The sequence below is a fragment of the Terrapene carolina genome, unplaced genomic scaffold (assembly GCF_002925995.2).
Source record: "Terrapene carolina triunguis isolate 2854851 unplaced genomic scaffold, T_m_triunguis-2.0 Scaffold998, whole genome shotgun sequence".
Taxonomy (NCBI): domain Eukaryota; kingdom Metazoa; phylum Chordata; order Testudines; family Emydidae; genus Terrapene; species Terrapene triunguis.
In genome coordinates this window covers 118,706-133,726 of record NW_020665349.1, presented here as the reverse complement: position 1 = coordinate 133,726, position 15,021 = coordinate 118,706, and the positions used below count along the sequence as shown (strand labels likewise).

At 53.9% G+C, this 15,021-nt stretch overlaps 1 protein-coding gene across 1 annotated transcript in view; it reads left to right on the top strand.

Annotated features, from left to right (window-relative positions):
• Positions 1-2,328: 2,328 nt before the first annotated feature.
• Positions 2,329-15,021, top strand: part of LOC112118017 (receptor-type tyrosine-protein phosphatase mu-like) — a 118,439-nt gene continuing 105,746 nt past the window's right edge. Inside the window, exon 1 of the mRNA XM_026661293.2 lies at positions 2,329-2,377. Coding sequence (XP_026517078.1) covers positions 2,329-2,377 — 49 coding nt within the window. The remainder of the gene's footprint in view (positions 2,378-15,021) is intronic.

The following is a 15,021-nucleotide window of genomic DNA, read 5'->3' as shown; positions in this document are numbered from 1 at the left end:
TAGTGGAGAATTTGGAACAAACTGATAAATTAAACAATAATAAGTCATCAGGCCCAGATGGTATCACCCAAGAGTTCTGAAGGAACTCATATGAAACTGGAGAACTACTAGGTGTGATATGTAAACCGCCTCTGTACCAAATGACAAGGATAGCTAATGGGACACCAATTTTTAAAAAAGGTTCCAGAGGCGATCCCAGCAAATACAAGCCAGGAAGCCTAACTTCAGTATCAGGCAAATTGGTTGAAATTATGGTAAACAACAGAATTATCCAACACATAGATGAACACGATATATTGGGGAAGAGTCAACACAGCTTTTGTAAAGGGATATCATGCCTCACCAATCTACTAGAATTCTTTGATGGTGTCAGCAGACATGTGGACACTGGGGATCCAGTGGATATAGGGTACTTAGATTTTCAGAAAGCCTTTGACAAGGTCCCTCACCAAAGGCTCTTAAGCAAAGTAAGCTGTCATGGGAGAAGAGGGAAGGTCTTCTCAGGGATCAGTAACTGGTTAAAAAGACAGGAAACAAAGGGTAGGAATAAATGGTCAGTTTTCAGAATGGAGAGAGGTAAATAGTGGTGTCTCACAGATATCTGTTCTGGGACCAGTCCTATTCAACATATTCATCAATGAGCTGAAAAAGGGCTAAACAGTCAGATGGCAAAATTTTCAGACAATACAAAATTATTCAGGGTAGTTAAGTCCAAAGGAGACTGCGAAAAGTTACAAAGGAATTTCACAAAACTGGGTGACTGGGCAACAAACTGGCAGATGAATTTCAATGTCAATAAATGCAAAGTAATGCACATTGGAAAACATAATCCCAACTATACATATAAAATGATGGTCTAAATTAGCTGTTACCACTCAAGAAAGATCTTGGAGTCATTGTGGATAGTTCTCTGAAAACATCCACTCAATGTGCAGCAGCTGTTAAAAAAAGTGAACAGAATGTTAGGAACCATTAGGAAAAGGAGAGATAAGACAGTAAATATCCTAATGACACTATATGAATCCATGGTCACCGACACCTTGAACACTGTGTGCAGAGGTGGTCGCCCCATCTCAGAAAAGATAAAGTGTAAATCTCACTCAGTTCAACAGCTGTGCAGGGTCCTGGGGAAGCCAGAGGGTCCTGCACCCCCACTTTGCAGTCAGACGTGACTCTTAGCCAGCCAGTAAAACAGAGGTTTATTAGATGACAGGAACACGGTCTAAAACAGAGCTTGTAGGTACAGAGAACGGGATCCCTCAGCCGGGTCCATTGTGGGGCCCAGCGAGCCATACAACCCTGTCTGCACTCACTTCCCGACCCCAGCCAGCCCCAAACTGAACCCCCCCTCCAGCCCCTCCTTTCTGGCCTTTGTCTCTTTCCCGGGCCAGGAGGTCACCTGATCTTTGTTCACCTTTAGCTATTCCCTTGCGGGGGGAGGAGCCCTGGCCATTTGTTGCCAGGAGACAGAGTGTCAGTGATTTATGCACACTGGCCTTTATCCCACCACCTAGAGACTTAAGAAATGCATAGGGGAAATTGAGGCACCCACACAGTATTCAGAGGAAACATTAAGAACAGTCCCACTTCGTCATAGAAGGTTACGAGTTTGTTATTTTCTATTTGCTTATTTCGGGGAAAGGAAATAGGAACAGAAAGGCATAAAGATGAGCCAGAGTGAAACCGCTGCAAAGTTAGAGATGTGTCGATTACAGGCAGCAGAAAAAGAGAGACCCCATGAGTGTCAGCTGGAAATTAAAGTACTGGAGATAAAGGCTAAAGAGGAAGAGGCTGCCAGGGAGAAGGCAGCAGATCAGTGGGTCCTAGAGGTGAAAGCCAGAGAAGCTGAGAAAGAGCAAAACCACCAACTGGCCGTGCTAGAGAAGGAGAACCAGAAACCACCGAGCCTAGCGGTTCCCATCCACACTTGGGACCAGATCACAGAATATTTTACTACTTTCATGTACTGCACACACAGCTTCTTGAAATTCCTGCTAACAAGAAAGTCCCTGGTTGCAAAGTAAAGCTCTAAATATATTCAGTGAAATGGCAATTGAGGCTGCTTTAAACCACTGTAAATTTAAAAATACTGTTTTTGCAAAGATTTCAAATTACCTCTGATACATATAGGGTGAAATTTAGAAATCTTAAGAGGGGTGCTGGTCTGAGTAATGTGACTATGTAAACAGGATGAATGACCTGATAAGAAAATGGGTGAGGGGAAAAGACATTGAAAATCTTGAGCCACTGACTGATCTCATTGGTCAAGTACATGTAAAGATGATGTAAAACAGTGTTTGTGGGATAAAAATGTGAAGACTGCAGGAGATGACCTCTCTAGCTGATGGCTTTGAGCAGACCCTGGCATCTATTGAAAGTAAACTGCAGACAGGAGTTTAAACCTGGGGGAAGGGAGGTTCCCGTTTTACTCCTGGGAGAAAGGAGGGTGAGTTGGAGGTGGGGAACTCACCTCCCCAGAACCATTCATCTAATTCCCATCCAGTGCTATCACTGTAATTCCTCTGATCACCTGGGGGAATAAATGCTCTGTGCAGGAAGGAAGCCGGCAACAAGTAAGCCATGTTAATGCTGCTGCCCTCAGCACAGAAGCCTCTGAGGCACCTGAAATTTACATTGGTTTTTGTAGGATTGGATTCCACAGAACCAAACATGGAGCAAATAAAGGCTGTCAAAATTAATGGCTGGGAATACTTAGGATGGGAAGATAAAGGTGCAGGGATCTCTGTGGTGAAGCAGAGTGTAATTCAAGAAGGTGACATATTGCCAGGACAAAGGGCAGAGCTTTTATTAGTAGGCGGGTGTAACGATGCTGCCTTCGGTGGGACACTTCTGAGAGTGCCAATTCAGGACAAATTGCTTAGAGCAGGGCAGTCACAGCCCCAGGCTGGGGTTTCTCCACTTCTAAGGCACCAAACCAGCCAGACAGGACTTCGGTCTCACCCCACTGGCTAACCAGAAATCACACACTCCAGTTTCCCAGTATCACCACCAGCACTACTCCTTATGGGGACAAATGGTTATGAAAACCAATACCCCAGTCAAAGAAAAAAGGTTCTTCCGATCCTAAAGGACCAAGCCCCAGGTCAATATACAAATCAGATCTTACCCACAAATCACGCCATTGACAATCCTTTAGAATCTAAAGGTTTATTCATAAAAAGAAATATAGATGAGAACTAGAATTGGTTAAATGGAATCAGTTACATACAGTAATGGCAAAATTCTTGGTTCAGGCTTGTAGCTGCGATAGAATAAACTGCAGGTTCAAATCAAGTCTCTGGAACATCCCCAGCTGGGATGGGTCATCAGTCCTTTGTTCAGAGCTTCAGTTTGTAGCAAAGTCCCTCCAGAAGTAAGAAGCAAGATTGAAGAGCTGCAGCAGCCTTTTATAGTCTCTTGCCATGTGGCCTCTGCTTTCTTTGGCCTTGGCTACACTTGCGAGTTGCAGCGCTGTAAAGGCTCCCCCAGCGCTGTAACTCACTCCCCCTCCACACTGGCAAGGCATTTGCAGCGCTGTATCTCCGTGGTTGCAGCGCTGCATGTACTCCACCTCTCCGAGAGGAATAGCGAGTATTGCGCTGCTGCTGCAGCGCTGCGGCGCCAGTGTGGCCACCCAATGCGCTGTGAATGGCCTCCAGAATTATTCGGCAGTATCCCACAATGCCTGTTCTAGCCACTGTGGTCATCAGTTCAAACGCTACTGCCCTGGCCTCAGGTAACCAACCATGTGACCCACCCTTTACATTCCCCGGGAATTTTAAAAATCCCCTTCCTGTTTGCTCAGCCCGGCATGGTGTGGAGTGCTCTCAGCGAATCTTTCCAGGTGACCATGCCTCCACGCGCCAAGCGAGCCCCAGCATGGAGCAGTGGCGAGTTGCTGGACCTCAGTGTTTGGGGGGAGGAAGCTGTCCAGTCCCAGCTGCGCTCCAGCTGTAGGAATTACGATACCTTTGGGAAGGTATCAAAGGACATGATGGAAAGGGGCCATGACCGGGACACCCTGCAGTGCAGGATTAAAGTCAAGGAGCTGCGGAGTGCCTACCGCAAAGCCCGCGACGCAAACGGCCGCTCGGGTGCTCCCCCCGTGACCTGCCGATTCTACAAAGAGCTGGATGCGATACTTGGGGTTAACCCCACCTCCACTCTGAGCACCACCATGGACACTTCAGAGCCGGTGGGGTGGGGGGGGGGAGGAGGAGGAAACTGGGAGTGATGGTGGTGGGCCGGATGGAGACACCCCAGAATCCCTGGAGCCATGCAGCCAGGAGCTCGTCTCGAGCCAGGAGGAAGGTAGCCAGTTGCAGCGGCCGGTACATGGAGGACAAACAGAAGAGCAGGTTCCCGGTAAGCGGGTTTTTTTCGGGAAGGAATTTTTTCGGTGCGGGCTCTTTGGGAGAGGAGGGTTAGGCATGCATGCCTAGATGCGGAATAGTGCATTGATGTGGTTTATCACATCACGGTAATCGGCCTCGGTAATCTCCTCGAATGTCTCATCCAGAACGTGGGCAATGCGCTTGTGCAGGTTTATCGGGAGAGCCACCGTGGTCCTTGTCCCAGCCAGGCTAACGTGTCCGTGCCACTGTGCCGTGAGGGGCGGGGGGGACCATTGCTGCACACAGGCAAGCTGCATATGGGCCAGGGTGGAAGCCGCATTGCAGTAGAAGACCCTCCCTTGCTTCCCAGGTCACCCTCAGCAGCGAGATATCATCCAGGATGAACTCCTGTGAAAAATGTTGGGACAGTGTTCAGTGTAGGTGCCCCCTGAAGCTGTTGGCTCTCCCCAAGGCACAGAAACCCAGAGGACAGTGCAGCCCTGAAACAATCAGTCCCCCTTACTCACCATTTTGAGGCTCCCGTGGGATGTGTGCGCTCTGTTTCGGACGGGAAAATTATGCTATTGTGTAGACCCTGTGTGTTTTCTACTCCTTAAGTGCAGGGGGAATCAGTACTCTGTCTGGTATAAACAATGCTGCCTCTGTTAAATGTTGCATTTTGCCTGTACAGCAGCATCAACCTTGAGACCTCAGCTGTCCCTCTTATCGCCTGCTCAGAGACTGCAAAGACTCAGGAAGAGACTGCGAAAAAGCAAAGAAGACATGCTGCAAGAAGTGATGCGGCAATCTATTAAAGAGAATGAGAAAAGCACAGGACTGCAGGGAGAGAGAAAGCAGGATCTGCCAGGAAAATGCAGCGCACCGGCAGCAAAGCACCGCGCACCGGCAGCAAAGCACTGATAGGCTCACAAGCATCCTGGAGCGCCAAGCAGATGCTATCCAGGAGCCATGCAGAAAGAGGAGCAGTACCGCAAACGCAAATGCCACCCCCCCCCCCTACAGCCCTTGTCCCAAAACTCTGTTGTGCCCCACTGTCACCTCCAACCCACTTTCCCCAACTTCCGTGTTCTTCACGCCACCCGCTGCCTCCAACACCAGTATCTTCACCACCCAGCCCTGAAAACCACGACCCTTACCCTCTGCACTCAACCCCCATCACCATGCAGTATAGCTGTCCTGAAGTGCAGCACTCACTGCACAGCACACCAGACAGGACATACGCGAATCTGTGATTGTACTGTTCCCCACTCCACCCTCTTGTTTCTTTTCAATAAATGGATTCTTTGGCTTTGAAAACATTCTTTATTATTGCATAAAGTAAAAGACTCCTTAGCCCAGGAACTAAACAGGCACTGCAAGTCTGCTTGTCTGCTAAGCAGACACTGATTAAGATTGGAACTACTGCACTTCACTCCCGTGCAGGGCACCAGATATCACTGCTGGTTTTCAGCCTCAAATTGCTCCCTCAAGGCATCCCTAATCCTTGCAGCCCTGCGCTGGGCCCCTGTAATAGCCCTGCTCTGGCTGTGCAAATTCAGCCTCCAGGTGTTGAACCTCGGAGGTCCATGCATGAGTGAAGCTTTCACCCTTCCCTTCACAAATATTATGGAGGGCACAGCACGCGGATATAACCGCGGGGATGCTGATTTCGGCCAAGTCCAGCTTCCCATACAGAGATCGCCAGCAGCCCTTTAAACAGCCAAAGGCACACTCCACAGTCATTCGGCACCGGCTCAGCCTGTAGTTGAACCATTCCTTGCTGCTGTCAAGGCTCCCTGTGTAGGGTTTCATGAGCCACGGCATTAACGGGTAAGCGGGATCTCCAAGGATCACAATGGGCATTTCAACTTCCCCTACCGTGATCTTCCGCTCTGGGAAAAAAGTCCCGGCCTGTATCTTCCTGAACAGCCAAGTGTTCCGAAAGATGCATGCGTCATGCACCTTTCCGGGCCAGCCTGTGTTAATGTCAATGAAACGCCCACGGTGATCCACAAGCGCCTGGAGAACCAGAGAGAAATACCCCTTCCGATTAACGTACTCGGATCCTAGGTGGGGTGGTGCCAGAATAGGAATGTGCGTCCCATCTATCACCCCTCCACAGTTGGGGAACCCCATTTGTGCAAAGCCATCCACTATTTCCTGCACGTTACCCAGAGTCACGGTTCTTCTGAGTAGGATGCGATTAATGGCCTTGCAAACTTGCATCAACACGATTCCAACGGTCGACTTTCCCACTCCAAACTGGTTTGCGACCGACCGGTAGCGGTCTGGAGTTGCGGGTGGCTATTGCAATCTGGAAGCTGGCTTCTCCACTGGCAGGGCAGCTCTCAATCTCATGTCCTTGCGCCGCAGGGTGGGGGCGAGCTCCTCACACAGTCCCATGAAAGTGGCTTTTCTCATCCGAAAGTTCTGCAGCCACTGCTCATCATCCCAGACTTCCACGACGAGGTGATCCCACCACTCGGTGCTTGTTTCCCGAGCCCAAAAGCAGCGTTCCACGGTGCTGAGCATGTCCGTGAATGCCACAAGCAATTTCGTGTCATACGCGTTATGCGGCTCGATAGCATCGTCGGACTCCTCACCCTCACTGTCACTTTGGCTCTTAAGGAATAGTTCGACAGCCAAACGTGACGTGCTGGCGAGACTCGTCAGCATACGCCTCAGCAGTTCGGACTCCATTTCCCGCAGACCTATTGCTCTGCACAGAAACCGTTGAAAGATGGCACCAAAGGTGAACGGAAACAAAGGGATTTCTGGGATGCGAAGCGATGCATCACGGGACATTGGGACAGGACCCAGAATGCCCCGCACCCACGCCCCCTTCCTACAACCCGCGGCGCCAGAATGGGAAAAGGTGCTCTGTGGGATAGCTGCCCACAATGCACCGCTCCCAATAGCGTTGCAATTGCCGCAAATGTGGCCACGACAGAGCGCTGGGCAGCTGTCAGTGTGGACAGACTGCAGCGCTTTCCCTACTCAGCTGCACGAAGTCAGGTTTAACTCACAGCGCTGTACATCTGCAAGTGTAGCCAAGGCCTTTGTTCTAACTACAAGCTGCCCAGCACATGGCCTGGAAAAACCTGAGTTCTGTCCATAGGCCTGTCCCTGCCTTGCTGAGTGACAAGGTGAATCTGCCGTCTCTCAATGGGTCAATTGTATTAGCTGATGGTCCTTAATGGGCCATCCAGCAGGCCAGGCAGAGCTGATGCCAAATTGTCTGGGGTGTCACCCAGAAGCACAGCACACGTTTGAAATACAGACAGTACAGAGCAGGGGTCGGCAACCTACGGCACGCGAGCCGATTCTGAGTGGCACGCAGCCTGGCGGTGAGAGGAGGGGCGGGAATACACCACGCTGCGGGAAGAAGGGGGAGGGGGAAGCTTGGTCCTGCGGCAGCCAAGATTCCCCCCTCCCCCGCTTCTTCTCCCAGTGTGGTGCATTGCGGCCCCTCCTCCTCCCAGAGGAGCAGAGCTGAGCGGCAGCGTGCACGCAGCTCCGTAGAGGAGGCAGAGAGAAGTAGGGACGGAGCCTGGGGGAAGGGGGTGGAACAGGGCATTTCCCTCCCAGCCCCCTGCCATGAGCTGCTCAGGGCAGGGGGCTGGGAGCACCCCCACAAGCCGAGCACCCCAGCCTTCTGCCCTGACCCCCCCCCCCCCCCCCCCTCCCCCCCCCACCCCCCCACCCCAACACACACCCATCCCCCCGCCCCCCCCCCCCCAGCCCTGTGCCCTGACCTCGAGTCCCCCCAACACCCAGCCCTCTGCCCTGAACCCCCCCCACACCCAGCCTTCTGCCCTCGAGTCCCCCCTCTCCCCCCAACACCCAGCCCTCTGCCCTGAACCCCCCACCCAGCGGGCTGAGCAGGCTGGCGGCGTAAGATCAGCATTTTAATTTAATTTTAAATGAAGCTTCTTAAACATTTTGAAAACCTTGTTTACTTTACATACAACAATAGTTTACTTATATAATATACACTTAGAGAGACCCCTTCTAAAAAACCGTTGAAATGTATTACCGGCACGCGAAACCTTAAATTAAAGTGAATAAATGAAGACTCGGCACACCACTTCTGAAAGGTTGCCGACCCCTGGTATAGAGTCAAAAATGATACATGCATACAGATAGCATAATCATAACCAGAAAACCATAACCTTGTCATAACGCTGGTCCTGTCTCTTTAAGTCAAGATGCAGGAAGTTGAGTCCAGGAAGCAGTTGTCTGTAAGCATGCAAATGACCCAGCTGGCAGAGGGGACGGGGACTTCCCCCAGGCTGGTAAGACACAGAAAGCTGCTGAGGGAGAGCTGCTGGGAACAGAGCGAGCACTCTTAACCCAGAGACCACCGATCACAGCCCTCTAGGAAAAGAGGCAGGGAAGGACCCAGTGCTGGGAGTGGGGAACACAGGGTAACCCCAGGAGAGGAGCTGGAGTTTTTGCATATGTACAGTCCTGGCGTTGGGAGACAGCTCCACAGAGTGCCAGCCAATATGCAGGATCCCCTTATCTCACCAGACCCTGAGGGACCAGAATCCCAGAGACAGGAATAGATTAGGAACCCAAACAGAAGGGGACACTAGTGAAAGGAAAGCCAATAAATTATTACATGCAAAGGTTCAAGAAGAAGGAAGAGACACAATGGGTATTGACCTGTAGCAAAGCAAAGACTTACCGGTACAGCACCTCCTGCTGGCTGTCTTGGAATTAGCTCTTTTCCAGCATACGGACCGCCCTCTACAGGCTGGGGTCTCGCCTGCTGCTGGCCCATGTCCCTCCCGGACCCCAGTGCCCTTTTACCTCAGGGTTCTGTCCTTGCAGTATCCCCACTCTCCAGGTCTCCCCTCCCAGGGGAACCCCCAACCCTCTAAATCCACCTTGCCTCAGTGGCTACTGCCAGTCACCATCTAGCCCCCGCTCACTGGGGCAGACTGCAGTGTAAAGGCCACTCATCATGGGCAATGGGATAGGACCTGCTGTCTTTGCCTATCCCCAGGCTACCCCTCTGTAGCCCCAGTATCTCTGTAGGCCTTCAACAAGGTCTACAGGCTGGGGGTTTACCAGGCTGGAGCTCTCGAGCACTGCTCCGCTTCAGGTACCTTACTCACCGGCAGGCCTTCTTCTTCCAGGCCTGGAGAGAGACTCTTCCAGCTTCTGGCCCACAGCCCTCTTATCAGGGCCAGCTGGGCCCAAATGGAGGTGGCCACAGCTGTGGCTGCTTCCCCAATCAGCCGGCTTGGCTGCTTTTAACCCCTGCCTCTGGGAGTGGGGCAGTTGCCCCACTACATGACCAAAGCGACCTCAGAACCAAACTGCCTGAACAGAAGGTGTGCAATGATAAAGATACTTGTAAAATGCCAATCTGTTATAAAACATTGGTATTAATGTTAAACCTTGTGATAAGACACATTATGTACAATGTTTGGAAAAAGTCTTTGGACATGCTATGAAGGTAACTGGAAACACATGTAATGTCAAGAAGCCTTATGGTAATGCTGCTTCTCAGCTATCACCTGTAAACAGACTTAAAGCTTGTCACAGCCGAGCAATCATAATACATGTGGTGTGCTGTGTGGAAGGAGAAACTGAGGCACACCACCTCATTGCTTTGATGGCTGGATGCCAAGATACTGGAAAACATTACTATCTACGTTGAGTTTATACCAGTAGGGAGAGCAGAAGTGTTAACAGTAATGCAGAGGTACAGAGAGATGCTTTCTAGGAACCCAGATAAAACACACTTTTTAACTTATAAGAGTGATGGGATCCCCAGGGGGCAGCCTGGGACTGTGGAATCACTGTGCCCCCTTAACTCTCCAGCCTGGGCTCTCTCACACAATGCTATGCCAGTGACAAGCAGCAAACCCCTCCAGATGCTGTGATCACTCAGCCACCAGCATGCAGAGGCAGCTGGCGGAGCTGACATGCAGGTGGAGGCAGCCTGTGCAGCTGGGAGGGGAGTTCCTGTCGCCCTTCCAGGGAGCCCTCCTGCAGGTAAGCACTGCCCCCCACACCAACTCCCAGTCCTGAGTCCCCCCACACCTAAACTCCTGCTGCTGGGGGGTGGGGGGCCCGAGACTGCCCCAGCAGCTGCCGGTGCGATGGCCCAGGGGCTGCCCAAGCTGCTCAGGTGGCTCCCAGGCCAGCCGCATGGGCCGCTGCAGAAGTCCGTGACCTCCGTGACAAACACGGAGCCTTAATCATGGGACACGTAATATGACTAAGGAGCCCAGCCTATAGAGAAGCATGTGCTATGCAGGAGGTCAGACTAGATGATCACAATGGTCCTTTCTGGCCTTGGAATCCATGAATCTATGAGAACAACTCCCATGAGGCATTGTGGCAGCATGTCCAAATAAAACTATTTTTGTTCAATTTTTTTATGGAAAAGTTGAGTGTGTCCGTCCCCGCCCCCCGATCTGGATCATACGGAGGCAGGTGCATGTCAGGAAATGCACAGCAGAGAGGACTGGCTGAGTCAGCAGAAAGCGAGGTTAGGCTCCAGGCTGGGGAGTCCCAGGCCAGTCTCCAATGGCACAGAAAAGAGGAAGCTGAGCGCAAGGCACAGGGAATGACAGGGAGACAATTCAGGGCTCCAGATGCTGAAGAGTTTCACTTCCTCCCCGAGTCCCAGCTGCACATTGCAGTGGCATGTGAGGGGGAGGGAGTGCACGACAGGCTCGGACCCCCGCCCCGGAGTCAGACACAGGATGAGTTACTCCACCTCTGCCACAGGTGGGCTCTGAGGGGTCAGGTTTGCCAGTGCTTCCAGACCTCACCTGCTTGAGAGAGAAAAGGGTTGGGGGAATTCCACATTCCCCTCTGCTCAGCAGCCACTCTGCGGCCTTCATCCTGAGGCCTTCTCCTCCTGGGCACTCTGGGCTTGTGCCTCCTTTCTTGAGCGCTTCCTCAAGCCTCTGGACACTGGGCATGGCAGGGGGCACTGAGGAGTCCCCCGGGGCCTCCACGTGACCCCATAGACCCCTTGGTAGCAGGTGCTTGGCAAAGCTCTCTCTCCAAAGCCCCCTGTGCGTTAAGCACACCCCTGTGTTCATCCCTACGCCCGGGAAATCGCTGGGGCGGAACCAGTTCAGTAGAACAGTGCTCCAGGGACTCCTGCTCCCCACAACTCTCTGGCCAGTTTTTTCCTGGTTCTTGCCATTTGCTCTCAGAAGCCTCAGCCAATGATGGCGTCCAGCATCAGATGTCCTGTGACTGTCCTCTAGTTCATGTCAATATCTGCTTGTACTTTAACTTTTCCTAGCCCGGTCCCGTGGGACACAGGCTCTGATTTCACTGGCTGATGAAGACCATCATCCATGCAAGGGGGAAGGAGTATCTTCGGCCCAGCATTTAGTGGCAGTAAAAAGGTGGGTAACTTTGTTCCTGAGTTTGGAGGGCCTTACGCCCCTAAATCATGGGGTTCTCTCTGTGAACTCTAGGGCAGGAGGGAGACACTTTACTCCGGGGGCACCACAACGTCCGAGCAGCGACTCCATGGGGCTCTCCAGAGCACCCATCCTAAACCAGCTCCCTAGCACAACCCTAGCACAACCTAGCCATCTTGTCTGATGAGGGGAGGGTTCATAAACCCTCGTCAGTCCTGCCCTAGGATTCACGAGCTGTACCATGACCTGGCAGCTGCTGGCACCCTGGAAGCCCACATCCTTCCTGGAACTCTGGTCCATGGCTCGCGTTATAACGCTAAGGCCCAGCTGCTCTCAAGTTCCCTGACTGCCTGCCCCCGTGAGCTGGGCATGGGCCAAAGGGATCCAGGAGTCCTGGCCCAGTGATGAGGGGAAGCAGCAGATTGTGTGTTCCCTTCAGAAGTCTGACAGCTCCCAGAGCAGCGAGGTTACAGAACAGGTCTGGAGCCACGCGATGCCCCAGCACACCCGGAGAGGAACAAGAGCAGCTCTGACATGAGTTTCTATCTCCAAGGAGGAAGCTCTTGCACCACATGCAATTTTTGTGTGTTTGGCTGTTTCCTTTCTTCGCTGGTCTCTGTCGCACTGAGCTCACACAGGAGCTGAGCTGAGAGGCAGAGCGCGTTGGGCTCAGCTCTGCCCTGGGACTGTCTGGAACATGGCCCCACACGTGTCGGCTCTGGCCCTTCTCCTGGCCCTTCCACCCCTGCTGTCTGCCCAGGGAGCGGCACCGGCCAGTCCCAGCCGCCCCAAGACTCCAGGTAGGAGCCGCCTCAGGCTTTGCTGCTCCCCTGCCTGCAGGTGGCTGCTGGGCTTTGCCCTGTCAGTCTTGCTGCAGTTGCCCCGGGAGGGGGCTGCCCTCCGCGTCCGTGCCAGAGCCTGCGGGGCTCAGCACCAAGCGCCGCTCAGAGAGCTGGGGTGAAAGGCAGCTGGGGGTGACGCCGGGGCAGGAAACGTTGTTCCCCTGGGGAGGCTCAAGGGAGAGCTGCAGCCATGCGCCCCTCTGGGAAGCAGGTCCCTCCCCTGCAGGGCTGGGGCTTCCACTAGGCGACCCTAGGCGGTCGCCTAGGGCGGCAGGATTTGGGGGGCGGCATTTTGCTGCCCTTGGCGGAAATTCGGCGGCGGGGGGTCCTTCTGCTCTAGGTCTTCGGTGGAAATTCGGTGGCGGGTCCTTCTCTCGCTCCGGGACTCGCCACCAAAGTGCCCCGAAGACGCGGAGTGGAAGGACCCCCGCCGCCGAATGCTCACAGGAGGAGCGCTGCCACCTAGGGCGGCAAAAACCCTGGCGCCAGCAGACAGGTCAGCGTCTGGCTCTGGACTGGGGAGAAGAAGCCCGGGGAAGTGGCCTTCACGCTACCCTACAAATAGTATCACCAGTTCCCTGGGGGGCAGGTGTGAGTCCCACACGTGGGGGGGGGAACCTGTGGGGTTCTGTTTCTCTTCCGCGAACAACTCTGGTACCAGGAGCAGGAGTCCAGCCAGCCCCCCTGCGCTCCCTGCTCCTTCTGAGCCATGCAGACTCCCCTGGAGCCCCCAGCACCGTGGGCTCATTCCTGTAACGAGTTCATTGCGTTCTCAGTGCCCACTGAAGGGGGGGGGGGTACCGGGTATGAGCGATGGGACCATGCAGCAGGGATTCGTTTCCATGGCAGGTGCACGTTGACACAGGCACTGTACTGTGGGGCTGGCAGCTTTCTGCACAGAGCGCCAGTAACCACCCCTCTCTGCCGGGGGAGCCTGAGCTCCGAGTCATTGTCTGTGGTGGGAAATGTGGTACAGAAGTGTCTTGCCATAACAATTCCCCTGCGTCACATGGCCTGCGATACCCATCTCTGTTCACGGTGGGGACCCTCCCCTTCTGCCGAGGTGCAGCTTTCATCCTCCCCTCAGCGGGGCAGAGTGACTGCAGGCATGAACCCGGGCAGGGAGCGTGGCTCACGCCAGCCTGGGCAGGAGCCCGGCTTGTGTCCTGCATTGTTGTGCCAGCCCCGTCACTGGTCAGTGGAAACATGGCTCTGAGAGGGCGTTTGGGTTGGAGCAGAGTGGGACTGCCTCAACCTCTGTTTGTTAGCTGCTGCGGTTTGTTTCCATGGAGGCTGTAGCACCCCACCCTGCAGATCAACGGCTTTTGACAAGATCTTTCTTAAATCAGTTGTTTCTTGAAATGGGTCTGTCTGGAAAGAGTGAGAAGCCTAGTAAATTAGGAGCAGTTTGCATGGTAGTCACGGCTAGCAGAGCTGGCTCTGGGCTGGGCCCGTTTAAAAGCGCTGGTGCTTTAAGGGCCCGGAAGGTTGGCTCAAGAGAATGGAGACGGGCCTGTGGCCCGCAGGCTGCTGGCTTTCATGCAGCCCAAGAGGAGGCACAGTCCTGACCTGACAGCTGTCCGGGCTCGTGTGAAACGTCTCAGTCGGGTTCCTAGTGCACAGGTGTCCACACTACAGCACACAGCCATGGAGGCTCAGCTCCCCTCCCCCACTGTAGCTTCCTCTAGCTCAGGGCAGGCCAGGCAGCGTTCGTTTCGGGGAAGTTGGCACTGCCTGGGCTCGAGTTGCCCCAAGGAGAAACGGAGGCTTCCTGTCCCTGGGGCCTCAGGCTGGCAGCGCTGTATTGAGTAAAACCACTTGCGCAGCCTGTGAGACGGCTCCCGGCCGGGGCATGGTACCCACGGTGGCACCAACTCCCTCACACAGGGCAGCAGACTCATGCCAGTGAGCGGAAAAGGAGCCCGGCACCCCAGCAGTCAGGACCATCTCCCCTTGGGTATGTCATGAGGGACTGCTGGCATGAATGGTGGCCAGGTAGAAGCGGGAGGGGCCACCCTGCTCGCTCACGCTGAGGCTGAGCTGAAAGTTGTGCTGTGTGTGAAAAGAGGAACCATGCAGAAACAACCCCAGCCCCACCCAGCAATGCGACAGGGCCAAGCTAGGCCGCGGGGAGTGGCCAGCCCCAGGCGGAGAGGTGAACCGTCTCCCCCAGGGCCCAGCTGAGAAACTTGGCCGGCCCAGCCCTCCTCGGAGACACGAACCATCTCCCCCAAGGGCCTAGTCAAGAGATGTGGTCAGCCCCCCTCAGAGATACGAACCATCTCCCCAGGGCCCGGCTGAGAGACGTGGCCAGCCCCCTTAGAGACATGTACCATCTCCCTCAAGCCCGGCCGAGGGACGTGGCCCGGCCCCCCTCGGAAACATGTACCATCTCCCCCAAGCCCGGCTGAGGGACGTGGCCCGGCCCCCCTCGGAAACATG